At 30.5% G+C, this 16,740-nt stretch overlaps 4 protein-coding genes across 8 annotated transcripts in view; 1 reads left to right on the top strand and 3 right to left on the bottom strand.

The window, feature by feature from the left end:
- The window catches only part of LOC109608467 (A disintegrin and metalloproteinase with thrombospondin motifs 16), an 84,548-nt gene extending 75,090 nt beyond the window's left edge, over positions 1–9,458 (top strand). Inside the window, exons 6-16 of one of the 4 annotated variants that reach the window (XM_049970724.1) lie at positions 2,170–2,410; positions 2,463–2,731; positions 3,930–4,072; positions 5,003–5,058; positions 6,061–6,187; positions 6,240–6,404; positions 6,459–6,585; positions 6,672–6,776; positions 6,850–6,953; positions 7,817–8,401; positions 9,074–9,458. In XM_049970724.1, coding sequence (XP_049826681.1) covers positions 2,170–2,410; positions 2,463–2,731; positions 3,930–4,072; positions 5,003–5,058; positions 6,061–6,187; positions 6,240–6,404; positions 6,459–6,585; positions 6,672–6,776; positions 6,850–6,953; positions 7,817–8,387 — 1,908 coding nt within the window. In that variant the 3' untranslated portion in view covers positions 8,388–8,401; positions 9,074–9,458. The other 3 variants (XM_049970725.1, XM_049970727.1, XM_049970726.1) reach the window with 3 other exon arrangements.
- Positions 3,224–5,141, bottom strand: LOC109608517 (uncharacterized). Of its 2 annotated transcripts, none has more exons than XM_020024955.2 (3): positions 4,719–5,141; positions 3,764–3,892; positions 3,224–3,713 (listed from the first exon to the last, which is right to left on the bottom strand). In XM_020024955.2, the coding sequence occupies exons 2-3, from the start codon at positions 3,882–3,884 to the stop codon at positions 3,412–3,414; spliced, it is 423 nt and encodes a 140-aa protein (XP_019880514.1). In that variant the 5' UTR covers positions 3,885–3,892; positions 4,719–5,141; the 3' UTR covers positions 3,224–3,411. The 2 variants fall into 2 exon arrangements, with proteins under 2 accessions (XP_019880514.1, XP_049826691.1); XM_049970734.1 differs by lacking the exon at positions 4,719–5,141 and adding an exon at positions 4,370–4,455.
- A 2,129-nt stretch (positions 9,459–11,587) lies between the features above and the next one.
- On the bottom strand, positions 11,588–12,400 carry LOC109608493 (transmembrane protein 14C). The gene is made up of 2 exons (XM_020024935.2): positions 12,142–12,400; positions 11,588–12,063 (listed from the first exon to the last, which is right to left on the bottom strand). The coding sequence occupies exons 1-2, from the start codon at positions 12,215–12,217 to the stop codon at positions 11,804–11,806; spliced, it is 336 nt and encodes a 111-aa protein (XP_019880494.1). The 5' UTR covers positions 12,218–12,400; the 3' UTR covers positions 11,588–11,803.
- Positions 12,401–13,438: 1,038 nt separating this feature from the next.
- LOC109608483 (glutamate--cysteine ligase regulatory subunit) lies at positions 13,439–16,290 on the bottom strand. Its single transcript, XM_020024924.2, has 4 exons — positions 15,985–16,290; positions 14,240–14,447; positions 13,864–14,181; positions 13,439–13,808 (listed from the first exon to the last, which is right to left on the bottom strand). Exons 1-4 carry the CDS (start codon positions 16,087–16,089, stop codon positions 13,669–13,671), a joined length of 771 nt encoding a protein of 256 aa, XP_019880483.2. The 5' UTR covers positions 16,090–16,290; the 3' UTR covers positions 13,439–13,668.
- Between the last annotated feature and the right edge of the window lie 450 nt (positions 16,291–16,740).

The raw sequence follows: 16,740 nt of genomic DNA, 5'->3' as shown, positions 1-16,740 counted from the left end.
TTATATGACTTTCAGTTCCGAACGCTAAACGAAATGTTGCCGGGGGCTGTTCCGGGACAGAAACCACACAGTGACCTACACAAGAATGCATTTCGTGCTTTTAATGGTCTTAATCAACCTTAGGTTATTTCAAATTTGAAATGTATTTATTAAATGTGATATGTTGTTGGCTATTGTTCCAGGAAATGTCACAATGATTTTAATTAATTGGCAGTAATTGCTGTTTGTTCGGGTACTTAAATATTGTTTGAAAGAAAATTTGACCTAGAATGTCTAAATTAATTGCTAGGTACAAATTTAAACAGAGGTTTGTTTCAGTTCTAGTTTATGTTTTACCTTAAAATAAACTATGCTTTCCAAAGATGTTGAAATAGGAAAGTTTATCATTCGAAATTTTATATATTATTTATTTATTATCAAGGCGTGCTTAACTTGATAGAGCATAGTGAATCACGACCAGCATTACCATTTAAGATTTGATTAAGTAAATTAACCGATTCTGCAATTGGGAACCAACCGATTACCTCGACACAACATGATAAATCGGGCGAAAAAGCGATTGCATTAGCGCTTCTAAAAAGCAGGTTGAAGTCGTGGCTGCAATAACATCTCAGTTTAAATAATTGAAATTGATCGTTTAGTAGAATTCGCAAAATTCGTGAGAGTATTTCGTTCTTGTTGATTATCTAGTAGAGCCGTAAATAGCAGATCTGACGGTATCGTAAAATAGAACGTTAGATGCCAGCACCTTGCACTATTGGTCATAGGCAGCCCCAATTACTTATAATCAAAAGGCCCTGTTGAGAGATGATTAATACAAACCACGTTTCTAGTTAACAACACGATTAATGTCATTACAAAAATCTTGATTCTTATTGCTAATTGGTTCTATCGCAATAACTTTTTTACGACGATTAATCACAATTAACATTATCCTCTTTAACAAGATTAATAATAGTGCAAATAAACGAGCGGTTGATAAATGATGGAATTGCTGGTCGGACAATGCCGAAATAAGCGCGAAAACATTCGATAATATCGCTGAATTCAAGGATAAGACGAATAAGAAGTATATCGAGTTGCACAAACGCATTATTAGTCTTCCCACGCGACGTAAAATACTGACCCATTGTTTTCATTTCGCACTGGCTGTAAAGGACCATGTTCGTGATTTATTTCAGTTCTGACCTACATTCGGGGCAAATTTTAATCCGCGTTTAAAACACTGTATTTATTAAGTCGATCCATTATTACGATTGAATTGGAAAATAAAACAAATAAAACGTGTAAATCGCATTATAAAAAAATGGAATAACAAGTGAGTGTAAATATCAAATTAATAACACTAAAATTATTTTTACGATTCCACTTTTTTCTGATAATCTTTTATCTTACAAGCTAATTGGCCTTTCATCAAACTAACATTGACATTTAGCATTTGATAACATCTCCATTTGTTGTTATAAAAACTGAAAGATTTATTAATATTAATTCGCATATGATCTTAAAACAAACGAGATAACCAGAAGGAGAAGAATGCGTCGTAAACATATTTTAGATTCGCTTTTAAAATATTAATATTAATTCTTTAACATACATGCATTAATTAAGTTAATGGATTTGGATTTGCCTGATTCAATTAATTTACAACGGTAAATTTTGCCCCTTGTATTCCAGACTTATCTAACGGCAGTTTCAATGTTAAATAACACAAGTGTAACAGATCTAATTTAAATGCCTGCAGTGTCGTAATTAAACACACAATGAACATGTATAGTATGTGGACTTTCTAATGTAACTAATATACCCACGCATAATGAACTGATTGAGTTTCAGGAAGGAAATTTTAGTTTTGGCTGTTGCTATACGCTTCAGTTGTCGCGTTTAATTCCTTAAATTTAAATAATTATAATAAATAAATTTGAATTGGTTATAGTAGAATGTATCCCAACTACTATCTAATAAAAAAGTTAATACGTTGTAATGTAGAGGGTGCTTCTTTTCATAGTGCTACAATAGGCAATCACAATACATAAAACGTATTGTTGGTTGCTTGACACATATAAAAAATTGTTACGTGTATTAATAATTTATTCCCAGTTATTTTTATTATTCAAAACCATTATTAAATAATTATTAATTATACTCACATAAATGTTGTTGTTGCAGGAAGGAAGCATCGGTTCCCACCTAGTGATCAGGCCAATCCCTTCAAGGCTCCGACCCGTGGTTAAAAAATCTGGCAAGGGCAAAGATTCTAGTTACGATGATGAGATGTTCTTGGACGCAGATGGAGAACTTAGTTCGGAAGTCGCTATCGATACAGGCTTGCCTATAAACAGAAATAAACGCGTGCATCACATCGTTTACAAAAAGAAGCCTGTTGAAGACGACAGCATGAGTGATTATGGTTAGTTTTAGAGAATTTTCATAGATTCTGATTATTAAACGGGTTTTTGTAGCGTTCATGGAACCTGATCACATATCCAAACGCTATAAAAGAAATGCCGAGAATGCTGCGAAGAAGTCTAGAAGTAAAAGAGAAGCACCTTATACAATTTATCCAGAAATTTTAGTAATTGTTGATTATGACGGGTATAGATTACACGGCGGGGATAATTTGCAAATTAAAAGATACTTTGTATCATTCTGGAACGGTGTCGATCTTAGATACAAATTGCTCAAGGGTCCAAAAGTTAGAATATCCATTGCAGGAATAATTATTAGTAGGGTAAGTGTACTTATATATTGTATATTTTTGAGTAACTAGTTTTAAATTGCGTTTATTACACCCAGCCTAAATGTTAGTTATCATTTTTAATTCAATTTTTCCAAAAATACGTAGATAAGTAATATCCGTAAATGATATTTACTAAACATTATGAATATAATCCAAAATTAATCATTTCCGATGTTACGATAAATAGAAAACACTACTAGTGACAGATGTTTCTTAACAATTAGATTAATCATTCACTTCCTTCCTTGCTCTCTAATCAGATTTGCAGAATTTGTTCATTTGTACACGATAAAAAAATCTAATTATTTGTATTTTATATAAAAACAGTAGTGAAAGTTGTACAATATGAAATGTGACAGATGACACTTAACCATCGATTGCGTAACACACAAGAATATACAAAGCCCAACTATAGAAAACAATATGACACATTGATATATGAATTAAAATAATTTTTGGAGTATCAGTACTTCAATAAAAGAATTTTTTGCTCTGTAATGGCGTTTATTCGGGTAAGTAATTAGAATCTACATTAAAATTTTTAACGAACAAGATGCTTATAACTTTTTATATCTTAATCTTATATCATAATGGTTTTATTATTAGGTTACGTAAAAAAATTTACATCTTTTTTTATTTTTGTAAGGTGAAATTCGCATCTTCATTAATTTCTAATCCAACGTCTCCTCTAGAGAATCCTCCAAGGTGGGATCTTTCTCCCCATCTTGATTGCATTCGTCATATGGTTCAGGCAACTCTTCAACTTTAACCTTCTTCCTGGGATATATCAGTTCCATATCGTGAAATGGACTTTCTCTGATCATAGTTTTCATGTAACTCTTCACGATTTTTTTAATATCCTTTTCGAGTTTCTTCAAATTGCTAGCTCCTGGTAATTCGGCTTCAGAAAGAAGCATATTGTCTGTTGCTCCTTGTTCAGACGGATCCGGACTCTGTTCTTCCACAGTGTCATCTGTAAAATGTCATGTTTTATAAAATACACTTTACCTTAAGATTTCTTACCGAGGCCTTCTTCGGATACAGAATCGTCACCATGGGCTATTTCGTATTTCTGCTCCAACTCATTATCGGAGCACGGTTCTTGCTCCGCATTGAGAATATTCTGGTCTCTTTCAGCTTCCATTTTAATCCCTATAAAAATATATAAATTGTTAAATCACAATTTTAGGGAAGAGATGCTACACCATATTTAGAGAGAAATAGAGTGGGAAGGGACGCGATAGATTCTGCAGCAGCATTAACAGACATGGGAAAATATTTATTCAGAGAAAGAAGACTGCCCGTTTACGATATTGCCGTAGCTATTACCAAGTAAGTATCTCCTAACTGCACAACAAAAATGAATAACAAGAGAAATTTAAGGGACTTTTGTTATTTAGTTTTGTTGTATTTGTTTAATGTGCGTTTTTATTTCAGCCAGCATGGACTTCAACTTTGTAAATTGTATCAGTTTCATCAATTTATTTTCACTTCTACCGAGGACTATATTTCAATTTGTAATATACTTTAAATTACAAGAACTAACTACACTAAATTAAGACGACAGGACCGAAATCACGACCAACACAGTTAAATGCCATAACTCATATAGTTGTTCCCCTAAATTACCTTTAAAATTAATGAAATATTCACCAAGTTAAATCCTTTTGTTAGACACGGACAAGACACATGACGTTTCTATCTGATTTTCTTTTAATTTTACCTCTTTTCTAATACACCATCTTTTTATTAATCCATTTTATAGATACGACATGTGCCGCCGTAGAAAAGGTGGACGCTGCACAAAGGGAACAGCCGGTAATGCCCTGCCCTACATAATTTTTTTTTACCTAATTAATCCTAAGCCTGTACATAATCCAGCTAGTTACTAATTCGCGCAACGAATACTAAGCGTTTACTAAGGCAAGAACTACTAAACTTATTCTAACATAGCAATAAATCTAGAATTTGAACTCACCTAGTCAGGAACGATGTTTCTTGTATGGATAGAAGTACCTAAATGAAATACCTAAAACGTTTGTTAATAAAGTAAACTTTCGTTACCATAGATTCAACATCAATTGTTTTACACAACTTCAAATTCTAGATAGCAACCGAATTCATCGCAGAGCCCGCGTATCAACAAACCATCAACACCACCCACAGATCACACAGATTTTTTTATTTATGTTTATTTTTTTTATTGGGTTGAGACACCCTTTATGGGAATCCACAATGACAGGGGTGTGTTATTTTTTACAGACTAGACATGTGCAGAAGATCTTACCCCAATGACGTATGCAATAGGGGCACTGCAGGTATTGAAATCACGACAATTGAACAGCACGTTTCTTCCGAACTACAAGTCCTATTTCTATTTCTACACTATTATTGTAGTTGTTGGCCCATTACATATGTATCTATTAGTTTGATAGTTCAGCACGTTTCACGAGAAAGTCGAATATTATAAACGCCCTGGGTACACAAAATTTATCAATCACACCTTCGTTCGGAAGTCCAGTACCAAATTACATGACACATTCACACATTATAATATTCGATTTTGCCTATGTTGTAAAAAGAACTGCACATTCGAACCTTAATTTGATATACTTCCAATATACTGCGTACACTCTCTACTATACTCGATGCATGCGGGACAACTAACACCCCTTGGATCGACGAAATAATATAATTTGTAGTTCTACACAACTAATGTCAATGGTAAAACATATATTAAATATCAATAACTTGGAGGACGATTTTAAAATATCTAATATAAATTATTGTCTTGCATGTTTAACGAATTAAACCAACACATATCATGTAATTAAGCTAAATATGCATTAATATATTAATTCAGTGTTAAATTAACATTTTAACTCATCATAAAAAAATAACATTGAAATGATAATGATTCTACAGAAATGGTAATTGAACTGAAACAGTTCTTATTTATACTTCGATGAATTTCTTTAAATTTAAGACAAACTTTAATATTTTTTAATTTCTGATCAGACAGAATACATGCTACATGCTCTTTTAAAGCTACAAAGAATAATAGCTACAAATAAGTCTATTTCTGTAGGAACATTTTAAGCTAAAAGGACAGTAAGCAGATGTGAACAATGAAATTGACAAAAACAATCAGTTTCACATCTATTTCCTTATCTATGGCACACGAGCATTAAACCTGCTAGTTATCAAATCGTGCACGATTCTTTGACCCTCTCGGTGATGGGTGATAAAACGCTTTTATAGGTGAAGGGGGAAAAACCGCTGTTTGTACATAATTAGACAACACATAAATGTTGCCTTAGGATTTGCGTATGTTGGCGGTGCCTGTGTGGTCAACAAGAGATTAGAAAAGGTAAACTCAGTCGCCATCATTGAAGACACTGGCGGTTTCAGCGGTATCATTGTAGCTGCTCACGAAGTTGGTCACTTGTAAGCTAATTTAACGGTAGTGTTTTATTGAAAACTAACTTGAATCTTCTAGATTGGGTGCTGTTCATGACGGAAGTCCTCCACCATCTTACTTAGGCGGACCAGGAGCGGAAAAGTGCCAATGGACCGACGGGTTTATCATGTCTGATTTGAGGCACACCGAGAGGGGTTTCAGATGGTCATCTTGTAGTATTGCCAGCTTCCATCACTTCTTAAAGTAACCCTTCGATAACACCATAAAAACATGTTAAATAATACATATATTTTATAGCGGGGATACTGCCACGTGTCTATTCAACTCTCCACACGAAGACGAAAGCTTGCCCAGAGTGTTGCCAGGAAAACTGCTCAGTTTAGATGCTCAGTGCAGACGAGATCGAGGAACGAGCGCTTGCTTCGTAAGTAAAATTCACTAAATTCATTAATATGTTATTGAACATTAGAAAACAATGTTATTAACATTATCATTATTTGGTAATTTTAGAAAGACGATAGAGTTTGTGCCCAACTCTTCTGTTTCGACGCAGGTAGTGGCTACTGTGTAGCCTACAGACCTGCAGCTGAAGGATCGCCTTGTGGAGATGGACAAGTACGTAAAATAATATTGTGTTAATACAATTTTGTTGTAACAGTTACTTATGCATTTCTTTCTTCCATTCTAGTATTGTTTAAATGGCAGATGTGTAGCAGAACACGAGAATATTATCCCAGATTACACGCAGAATACTCCTACATACATAAGAAATGGAAACCAAGGACGGCCACTGTAAGTTCAACTTTTAATATGAGTTACATTTATTGTATTTTAAACATACACTCCACAGCATTATGCCAATTACAATTTGATTTAGTTGGTTTTGAACAGGAGACATAATTAAACAAGGCTTCCAGGACAGTCTTGTACATGTAACAGTAGAATTTGGATTTTTACGTTTGGAATGTGTTTGTTTTAGGTTTTTCGGAAGCAATGATGATTATTATACGTCATTTACATTCCCGACTTTTTATGGACACGGCTTTTTCTAACTAAATTTGCATTTTATAAATGTGCTTTACTGAAAATTATATTATAATAATACTTGTGCGAAAACGTAAATTTAGGCATTTTAACAATTAGCAAAGTTAGAATACAAAAGTCAAATGTTGGAACTTAAATAATACAACAAGATAACCTGTCCACGATGTACCTGAATTACTTTAACAATTAGGCTCTTGTTGTTTCTTATTGAATGAATACTAAATTGTAGGTTTAATACAATAACTACCTCGAATAGTATAATATAAACTAAACTTTCATTTAGAAAAGGAATTTTTGATACTAACAACACCAATTTATATATAAAAACTGCATAGTATAATTAACTGCCATATTCTAACTTTGCAATTTTTAATAAAATAACAATTATTTTAAATAACATTTGTAGTTGCTTATAACAATACATTGCTTTAAAGAACATGAATATGCCGTTTTCTTTCAGCCTAAAAACTCGCTCATTGCGTTTGATCAATGAGGGAAACTCTGTTTTAAAACCAACTAATCAAATTCATAATCCACAATACTTATTTGTGTACCAAATATGTTAGTTTAATGCAGAAAACATACATTAATCAAAATTACACTTTGAACAGGTTCCACGATGAAGACGAAGAAATTACACCTGAAGCACCAAAATATTACAATAATTATCAAGACTACAGCACACAAAGTCCCTACAACCCTTACAATTACAATCAATACAATCAAAACGATAATCCTTATTACAGCCAAGACTATTACTCCACCACTACCACTACAACAACCACCACTCAAAATCCTTACTACACGACAAAGTCTTACACCTTCAAGCCGTTCAATTACTTTTCAATTTCAACCACCAAGTCCCCCTATGACTTCCACAACTTTGGTAAAGAATACACAACACAAAAACCGTACACAAACAACTATTACACCACCCAAAATCCTTATTCGCCCACTCAATCAACGTCCAATCCTTATGTAGGCAATTACTTTAATGTGCGAAGACAGACGACGAAAAGCCCTTACGATTTTGCCGATTTCGGCAAGCAAACCACCAAAAACCCCTATAGTTTAAATTACAACGATAACATAAACAATAACTACCTCAAAAGATCCTATAATGCAGCGAGCTATTATAGCGACAGTAGCAATGTAAGAAATGTTACCGTAGGAAGACTTTGAACAAAACCAATAGGGTAAGACGAACGATGATGATCACAAAATCGAAGCATGACTCTTCTGTCAATGTAGTTTTGTACTAAAAACATTCTTGACATCTAAACAAGCCGATTCTCTTCACATCGAGTAGTTAACGATTCTTCCAAGCAATATGAGACATACTGACCAATCTCATATTTATAAAACTATACTCAACGTTTTACTAAATTTATTTCCATGAAGTATTTACATTTGCATGATAATTGAGATTATAAATACTTTTTGGGAACATATTTGTTATCTCTACTTTTCCCGTAATCGTGATTTTCTTCTTCCACCATGTTGTCGTTTGTTCCTACTATAGGTATAAGCGATCGTCCAAGATGCATGTCCCATTTGAATGTTATGACTTTTTACTACCAGACCCATCAAACTACCACTTACTCTATACATAACCACTCGTATACATACAACATTCCTCTACGCCTTCCCTACTTATTCTACATACATTTTGATGCAATTTGAGAATTTGCTCTTCAAATAAGTTACGTAAAAGTAAATTTTCAAATTGCGTTTAGTATTTATATTATCTATAACACATGTTAAAAAATATTACATATTTTCAGGCATACTCTTCCACTCAACATTCTTCACATTTATCTGATATTGTTAAACGTATTCAAAAAATTAACTGATCTTTATTTTTACAGCTGAATAATCATCACCGCACTTAGGAGTAGACTTGCTCTTCATTTTAATCATTTTAAGGAGTTAGAGCCGTATGCATCAACGAATGATCGGTTGTGATTTAGTTTGGGGGTGCCACTGGTGCCTTCGATGAAAGACTACTTAAGTGAATGGACAATCGTAGTGATAATCGTGAATCTGGACAGTAATTTTTTTAGATACACGCAGATATTATGTAATATGTTTTGTGTTGTCAAATTTAAAGCTGCCATGACAAATACACGCATAACTTCATCTTGCATAATAGCTAGGTTACTACATCTGTACATACGTAAGGTTATTAAAAACTGCCAAGAATGTAACAATATTTAGACAAATATAAATGAATTTATTTTTATAGAAATGATAGATAGATTTTTTATTTAAAAACACACGTGCAATTAGCGATTACAATCAACAAAACGCCCGGTAATATTAGTTAAGTTCCTAAACCTACGAAGTAAACTAAGTGGAATGTATTTTGTAATAGGTAGTGTAAAATTTTGTAAAGAAAAATTGTACTTTGAATGCATTAAAAGACACATTTTATGATTTTTATTTTATAAGAAATGTTCTGGCAACATTTCCAAACTGCTGTGGCACTTTTTTACTTTTAATAGATTCGATACTTGTGACTTATTATCCACGAGGTAATATGTTATGTTTATTGTTTAAAAGTTCTGTAGCAGTTTGAATTATATTTTAGAAATATTATTGTAACTTAAAATCTTTTAAAAATTATAGAAATGTGATAGTACTTTTAAATGATGTTTTGTGTAAAATACAGATCATTTGCAATCTACTGTAAGAATGAATAACATTAATTTTTTAATGTTCAAGTTTATATTTACGTAATATTAATAAAGATAAATACATAAATGTATTGTTGCCTTATTTATTCTCTCTGTACATTTCACATTGGAACTAGGATTTGAGCGAGTCTAAAGGATATAGGTTATTTAGAGGTTCTGAAAAATAAAGATTGTTCCCATAAATATTCTAAATATAAGCCGATGGTGCAAATAATGGAATATTTATGACTTTCGGTATCTATATCCAAATAATGTCTACAAAATATTAAACTAGGTTCAAATAAAAAGCTGTTTTAATATTTATATGTTCAAAATTCCTTCCTCAACTTACAAAAAATAAACAAACTTCAGTCTTACAAAAGAGTATTCTTTTCATTCAGCCCTATATAGATTTCTCCATGTTTTCAAATCATCTTGTACAAGACGAATTTTGCAGAACTTCTTACAAATTATAAAAAATTGTATATTATATATAAATTATAATAAATATAAATTTAATTATAATTATATTAAAAAAATTTAAAAACTCAAAAAGACTGTGAAAGACATTATTAATTTATACTATAATAATTTATAATATGTTCATTATTCAGTTCAGAAATGTTCAACAAAATTGAAAATATAAAAAATATAAAATTATTACATTTTTTTCAATTTTGATAGTCATAACACAAACAATTTTTGTATAGGTATAATGATAATTTAAGCCTTCTTTTAATAGATAAATTCAAATTCATTTTTCTTCCCCGTTTTTCTAACTAAGTCATGTCTGCAAATTTTCGACCATTACTTCAGTTGAATACATTTAAACATTAATTAAGTAATTATAATTACTAATTTACGAACAACCAATATTACTAATAATAAAGCACAGAATATTATGTAAGATGTGGGTAGAATGGCTAAGTACTGCTACTGGAATCTTATGTGTCTTTGTATATTTCATTATTTATGCAAACATTTATACAAAACATAGTATTTTAAGCGTCCACGAATGGAATTATGTGGGGCTTCCATCATATATAAGAAAAAGACAGTATAATTTAATATTGATTAAATTTTTACTATATATAATAAGGTTATTTAAACACTTATGAACGTGCTGCGAGTGATTCAACTTCAAATCACAATATTGATCCATTCAGGACGTTTTCAGTATATCGTCTATTAATAACCTTATTATATCCAACTATGAGAAACAATATCAGACTAAGAATTTCCTAATTATTAAGTTTTTATATTGAAAATATTAACTATACCTATCTATATACAAAAAATAAAATAAATAAGTTAAATATACACACAAAAATATTACTATAATATATATGGTACGTAAAAATGTCTGAATAACATGAATGTAAATATTAATGTGTTAATGTACATTTAAATATTATTACTCCAATGTATTTTGCGAAGAACCACAATCCTATAAGATTTCTTGTTCAATGTTACATCATTATTATGTGGTAATGTAATAAATTGTTTATATTAATTAGCTAAAAAATATTAAGATTTAATTGCTATATTCATTAGTAAATTGATCAGATCAAGTATAAATAAGAAATCATAAGAATAAAATAAGCAAGATAATAAAATTATAAATAGTATCAGTATAAAAACAATCTAAAGAAACATAAATAAATACAATTTCATAATTAATTTATCAAAGGATATAGAAACAATTCATAAAACTATATGTTTTATTTATACATTTTAATTAACAATGAACAATATACAATACAGATGTATAATCAATAATACAAATGATATTAATACCATTAACCAATAAAAAGCCTTAAACAAGGAAGACTACAAAAAGAAGACAGAGTACATATTTCTCAGGTCATGCAGCATGTTAAAACAACATTTGGCAACTTTGTACTTATATTCTTCAAGATGTGCCTATGTACTGGTTACTTTGGAACCAGTCAAACCTGCAGCTTTAACACCTATCCTGGCAATCATTGCAACTGAGAGCAAGCAAACAACACCAGCAGGCATTATCTTGCCTGAGTTGTAGAAGCGATAGCCCATGACACCGGCCAAGATTGAACTTGTTGCGAGCTGCATGGAATAATTGGAGGGATCCTGTGATACTTGGTAGGCACCATAAGCCAAAGCACTGCCGAACAGTAGACCTGCTGCCAGTGAAGGAATTGAGCCTAAAATTTTAATGAGTGACATGTCAGGAAACCCATGTCGAAGTAGTATTTTGCCTCAGCTAAATATTTATAACTTACCTGCTCTATAATAACCTAATATTCCTCCAGCAGCTACAGCCCCAGCGTAAATAAATCCAGGCACATCTACAGTCATTTTAGTTTTAATTAGAAAATTCGTATGAAAGGTTTGAGTGTTATCGTGAGATTTGCGGTTTGACAGCTTGTTAATGGGGTAATAACATAACCGTGCGTAATATAAATATGCAGTTTTTATCGGAAATGACTAAGCACTATTGTTCGTTAGTTAATGACTAATAAATTAAGTCATTTATTCACTCATGCATCGGTTTGATAAATTTATATTGCTAAAAATATATTCAAATTTAATCTGTTTGTCAGTTGGTACTAAAAATACAGTTGGTAATGCATTATACTATACGAGTGGTTAAGGAAATTCACTAGCCTACGAGGGGATGTTAAATGGTTGGTTTTTTATATTGTTCTAATTTAATTATTTGTCCATTTAATTATATGTTATTAGAATAAAAAATGTTTAACACCTAAAAGTGTTGTAAAAGAAATAGACAGAGATTTTCACTTGAAAGTTTGATGACCATCAGCTTTTTTTTTAAAATACCATTTTAATTTTTTTATTTTATTTATTCCAATATAGGGTATTTCAAGAAGTTCTAGACAGTATTCATCATATAAATTATTATATTACACCAAGTATTTCAAATTTTTTTAAAGAAAAATCGATTTTTGGCAATCTGCTCATACCTCGTATAATTGTACTACATATTATTTAAACTACTTTTTAGTTCACAAACGCAAGATATTAGAATTAAATAAGAAATAAAAATCAAATATATAATATTCTCCAAGAAATGTATGCACTATATTAGTTCTAAAAGCAAAATGTAGACTCATCCATAAAGAGAATCTGATCAGGGTTATAAATTATCTTCCCCAAAACATTGTAGAATTGATTCAATACTTATTCGAACCTCCTACGTTTTCCAACTACAAGTCTAACATTCTTGTGGTTTAACTGTCATCTTCAAATTTAAAAAAAAGATCTTGGACAGGAGCTGTAACACGATGTCTGCCCTATTCTAGTCTTTTGATGTGATCACCAGTTTCCACATACTATTGTAAATTTTGCAAAATTGATGTACGAGACTCCAAATCTTTCGATTTTCCTGCGGGAATCACTAACAAAACAAAAGTTTGAAAACTCATCACGTTTTAAAATACTATAAATATAGTTTGTTATTTACTTTGATAAAACTTTTTATTTTAGAAATAATAGATAGTGCATTAATTTCTTGCATCTGCATATTTAAAGAAAAATCATGAAATAAAACACATCAACTTAATAATGTATAAATAAGTGTGTATTTGTGTTAAATATAAAATTTTCTAAACACTAACACCAACTGATGTATAAATAATCCGTGTAAAACTATAAATATGTACATGTGTAAAACAATTTTGATGAATTATCATTTACAAAGCACTTCGGAATGTACCTTAGTTAAAAAAATACATAAATGTACCCAATACTGATTGAACAATAAAAACAATCTTGACGCAGTTAAAACATTAGTCAACGTCCAAATTTAGGAGGTAACCCTTTGTTGTTAAGACTCCTCTGCATTTAATATGAGTCAAGAATCTCAAGGCCCATTTTAAAACTAATGGCTTTCCAAAGATTCCTTCAATTGATGGCACAGGGAGAATATCTGTAAAATATATATAATATAATGGTCATATTAAGAAAAAAAAACATTTACTTACCACTTGGATCACTGTGGGTCAAAAGCTTCACCTCTTTATCCTTACAAAAAGCCTGCAATGAAGGAGGTACAACGCAACAAGTGGCAAGATTAATCTGAATGATGCTGGGTTTGATGTTGGCCCAGTCATATATAGCTCTGAAAGTAGCCTCCTCCACATCTGCAATACCGATGTGCTTAATTTTCTCGTTTTTGATGTAGTTCTCCAAAATGGTCCAAACAGTTTTAATTTGATCTAAATCATCTCTGGTGACGTCGTTTGCGCGCTTGAACGATACTATCACGTCATCAACACTGGCGACATTCAAGATTATCAATGCTGAAGAAAATTGATTGTTATTATCAATATTTAATTTTCGTACAAATATCAAACTTACCCTTTTCAATTGCCTGAACAGTTAGTTGCTGGTTATTGTTGGTAACGAAGATTTTAAGTCCGATTTTCAGATCTGAAATGTCATGTTCGCCCATTTTTATAGACAGATCATCGTTGGGTCTAGAGATTACCATTAAATGATCAGGGTTGGGTTTTAGTGGGGAACCATTCTGGTATTCCTTTATAGTAATGTTTATGGCTTCCACCAGCTATAAAAAGGTATATTTAAGTTTTTATATGTTAAATATGTGTTATTTTATGTTTTGTTTTAGTCATTTTAATTTTTTTTTCATTACACCTCAAAAATATGTTCATATCTTGGAATAAACAAATTTCATCAATTTGTTTTTCTACTGATAACATTAACGCGTACCACTAAGCAACTGAACTGGTTTTTCGTTTATTTATTTATTTTTGTTAATATATTTCAATAAGAATATTCAAATAATGTGTGAATTATTTGAATGTTAATACTGATAAATTAATGGAATATACGAGAAATTATGTGTTATTTAATTATCTCTAATATTTGATACAAAATAGATATTTAGCTTCTTGAATGTTATTATGTTATTATTATTATTATTAACATTATTATAATTATTAACTCTATTAACAATTTTTATAGTTATCTCAGGAACAATAAACATCTTACACAATAAAATTCTTTTTTAACTTATTTATAAGTTTAGCATAATATAATATAAAAAATGGAATTAACAATTTTTGTTTGTTTTAGTGTCTCGGAGATACGTATCAACCTTATCCGAAAAACTCCATAATTGGCAATTTATTTTTAATAATATAAACATGGGGTTAATATGAAATAAATAACCCTCTAAGGTGTATTAAAAATGTAAAATTATTGTTTTAATTTTAAATTTTTCCTTAAAATCTCAAGAACATTTTAAAAAGTACATAAAAATATAAAAGTAATCTGCCTAACAATGTTTATAAACCACTTATGTACATATTCAATGTTATTAACGTGCAGATAAATGATTGATAAAAACCATTTTTTTAACTAGATAAAAATGGAGTATTGTAACGTATGTGGCCTTTTATCTTGATTGATTATTGAAATGAGCAATTCATTACTGCATATTCATACAAATAAATAATTTATTTTGGATTTCAAGATTTCTTGGTATCATCTTGGTTTAGAATATTCAAAATACAATTTTATCAAGTGGAAGGAAACTAACCGCAGTAAACAAGCTGGAATAAATTTGTAGTATAAACACACACCTTATAATATAAGGTATATATAATCTTTGGTTGTATAAATAATTTGTTGCGAGTCTAATAAGAAATGGTTACTAATGACTGTTTATTAATCTGATTATTTAGGCAATTCTTTTAATAATGTACTAATTAGTGGGAAATTATGAATGGTAATATAAATATTAAAGGGGAATAGAAACTTTTGTCCAAGTAAAAATAATGAAATCTAAAATCATTTCAAGATTACTTGAAAACATGTGTTTAATTACATATTTATGATATAATACATAGGCATAATTAATCCATTTGTAAATAAAGTAATAATTAATATTAACACGTAAATTACTGGCAAATCACTCATATTAAAATATGAATTTAAAACTTGTTAAACAATATACTCTTTGGCAGTGTCAACATTTTTTTAGTTTACCATTAACTATTGATTTTGGAAATAAGAACAAACAACAAACGTCAGTCAGGCACATATTTCATAATATTATACAAATAATAATAATAACGTACCTCTTCAGTTGGATTTTGACCGGATTTTTTGGTAATGTCGTTCAAAGATAAAATATTTCCAGTGCTAATGATAACCTTCTCAATGTCCAAATTTGTGCCTGCCATTTTTTTACAATCTGATTAAAGTCACTGTACACAGAATCCCTTTTAGTAAATGATAGTATAACCGACTTGCATAACCTTAAATATGATCCGGTACACTGTCGGTAATCGTCGTTTAATATCAAGGCCACGCGTTTGAAGTCACCAGTTTTCCGTTCGTGTGCGTTTAATAAGTCATTTAGACATTTCTCATTGTTAATAATGTCGATATTAATTATTACATGATTACATAAAATAATGTTTGTTGGTTATGTGATATGCAATGACTTGTCACTCTTGATAACGTGGTTGCATAATATTGCACCACGATTATCGACTATTTATAGTGGAGCTATTTACGGGACGATTCTAGGAATCGTGATATATAGTTTTTGAGTACTAAATTTGGACGTTTAAACGGTTAACACACTGCATTGACAATGTTCAATTTACATAATATAATTCAAATCAAACGACTGCGGGGTTTTAAAAAGTTTTCCTTGAAAAAGTTGCCATTGAATGTTGAAAAAATTAGTGGAAAAGTATAAAAAATAAAATAAAGTAAAAGAAAAAGAACAACAAATATACAATTAAATTTTGTTCACGTTTTTTAAATTATATAAATATTTTGATTTTAATCCTTAAATAATTAACTAATAATATTTTTTTTATATA

This window comes from Aethina tumida, chromosome 1, assembly GCF_024364675.1.
Source record: "Aethina tumida isolate Nest 87 chromosome 1, icAetTumi1.1, whole genome shotgun sequence".
Taxonomy (NCBI): domain Eukaryota; kingdom Metazoa; phylum Arthropoda; class Insecta; order Coleoptera; family Nitidulidae; genus Aethina; species Aethina tumida.
The sequence above is the reverse complement of the archived record's forward strand: the minus strand, read 5'-3'. Positions and strand labels throughout refer to the sequence as shown.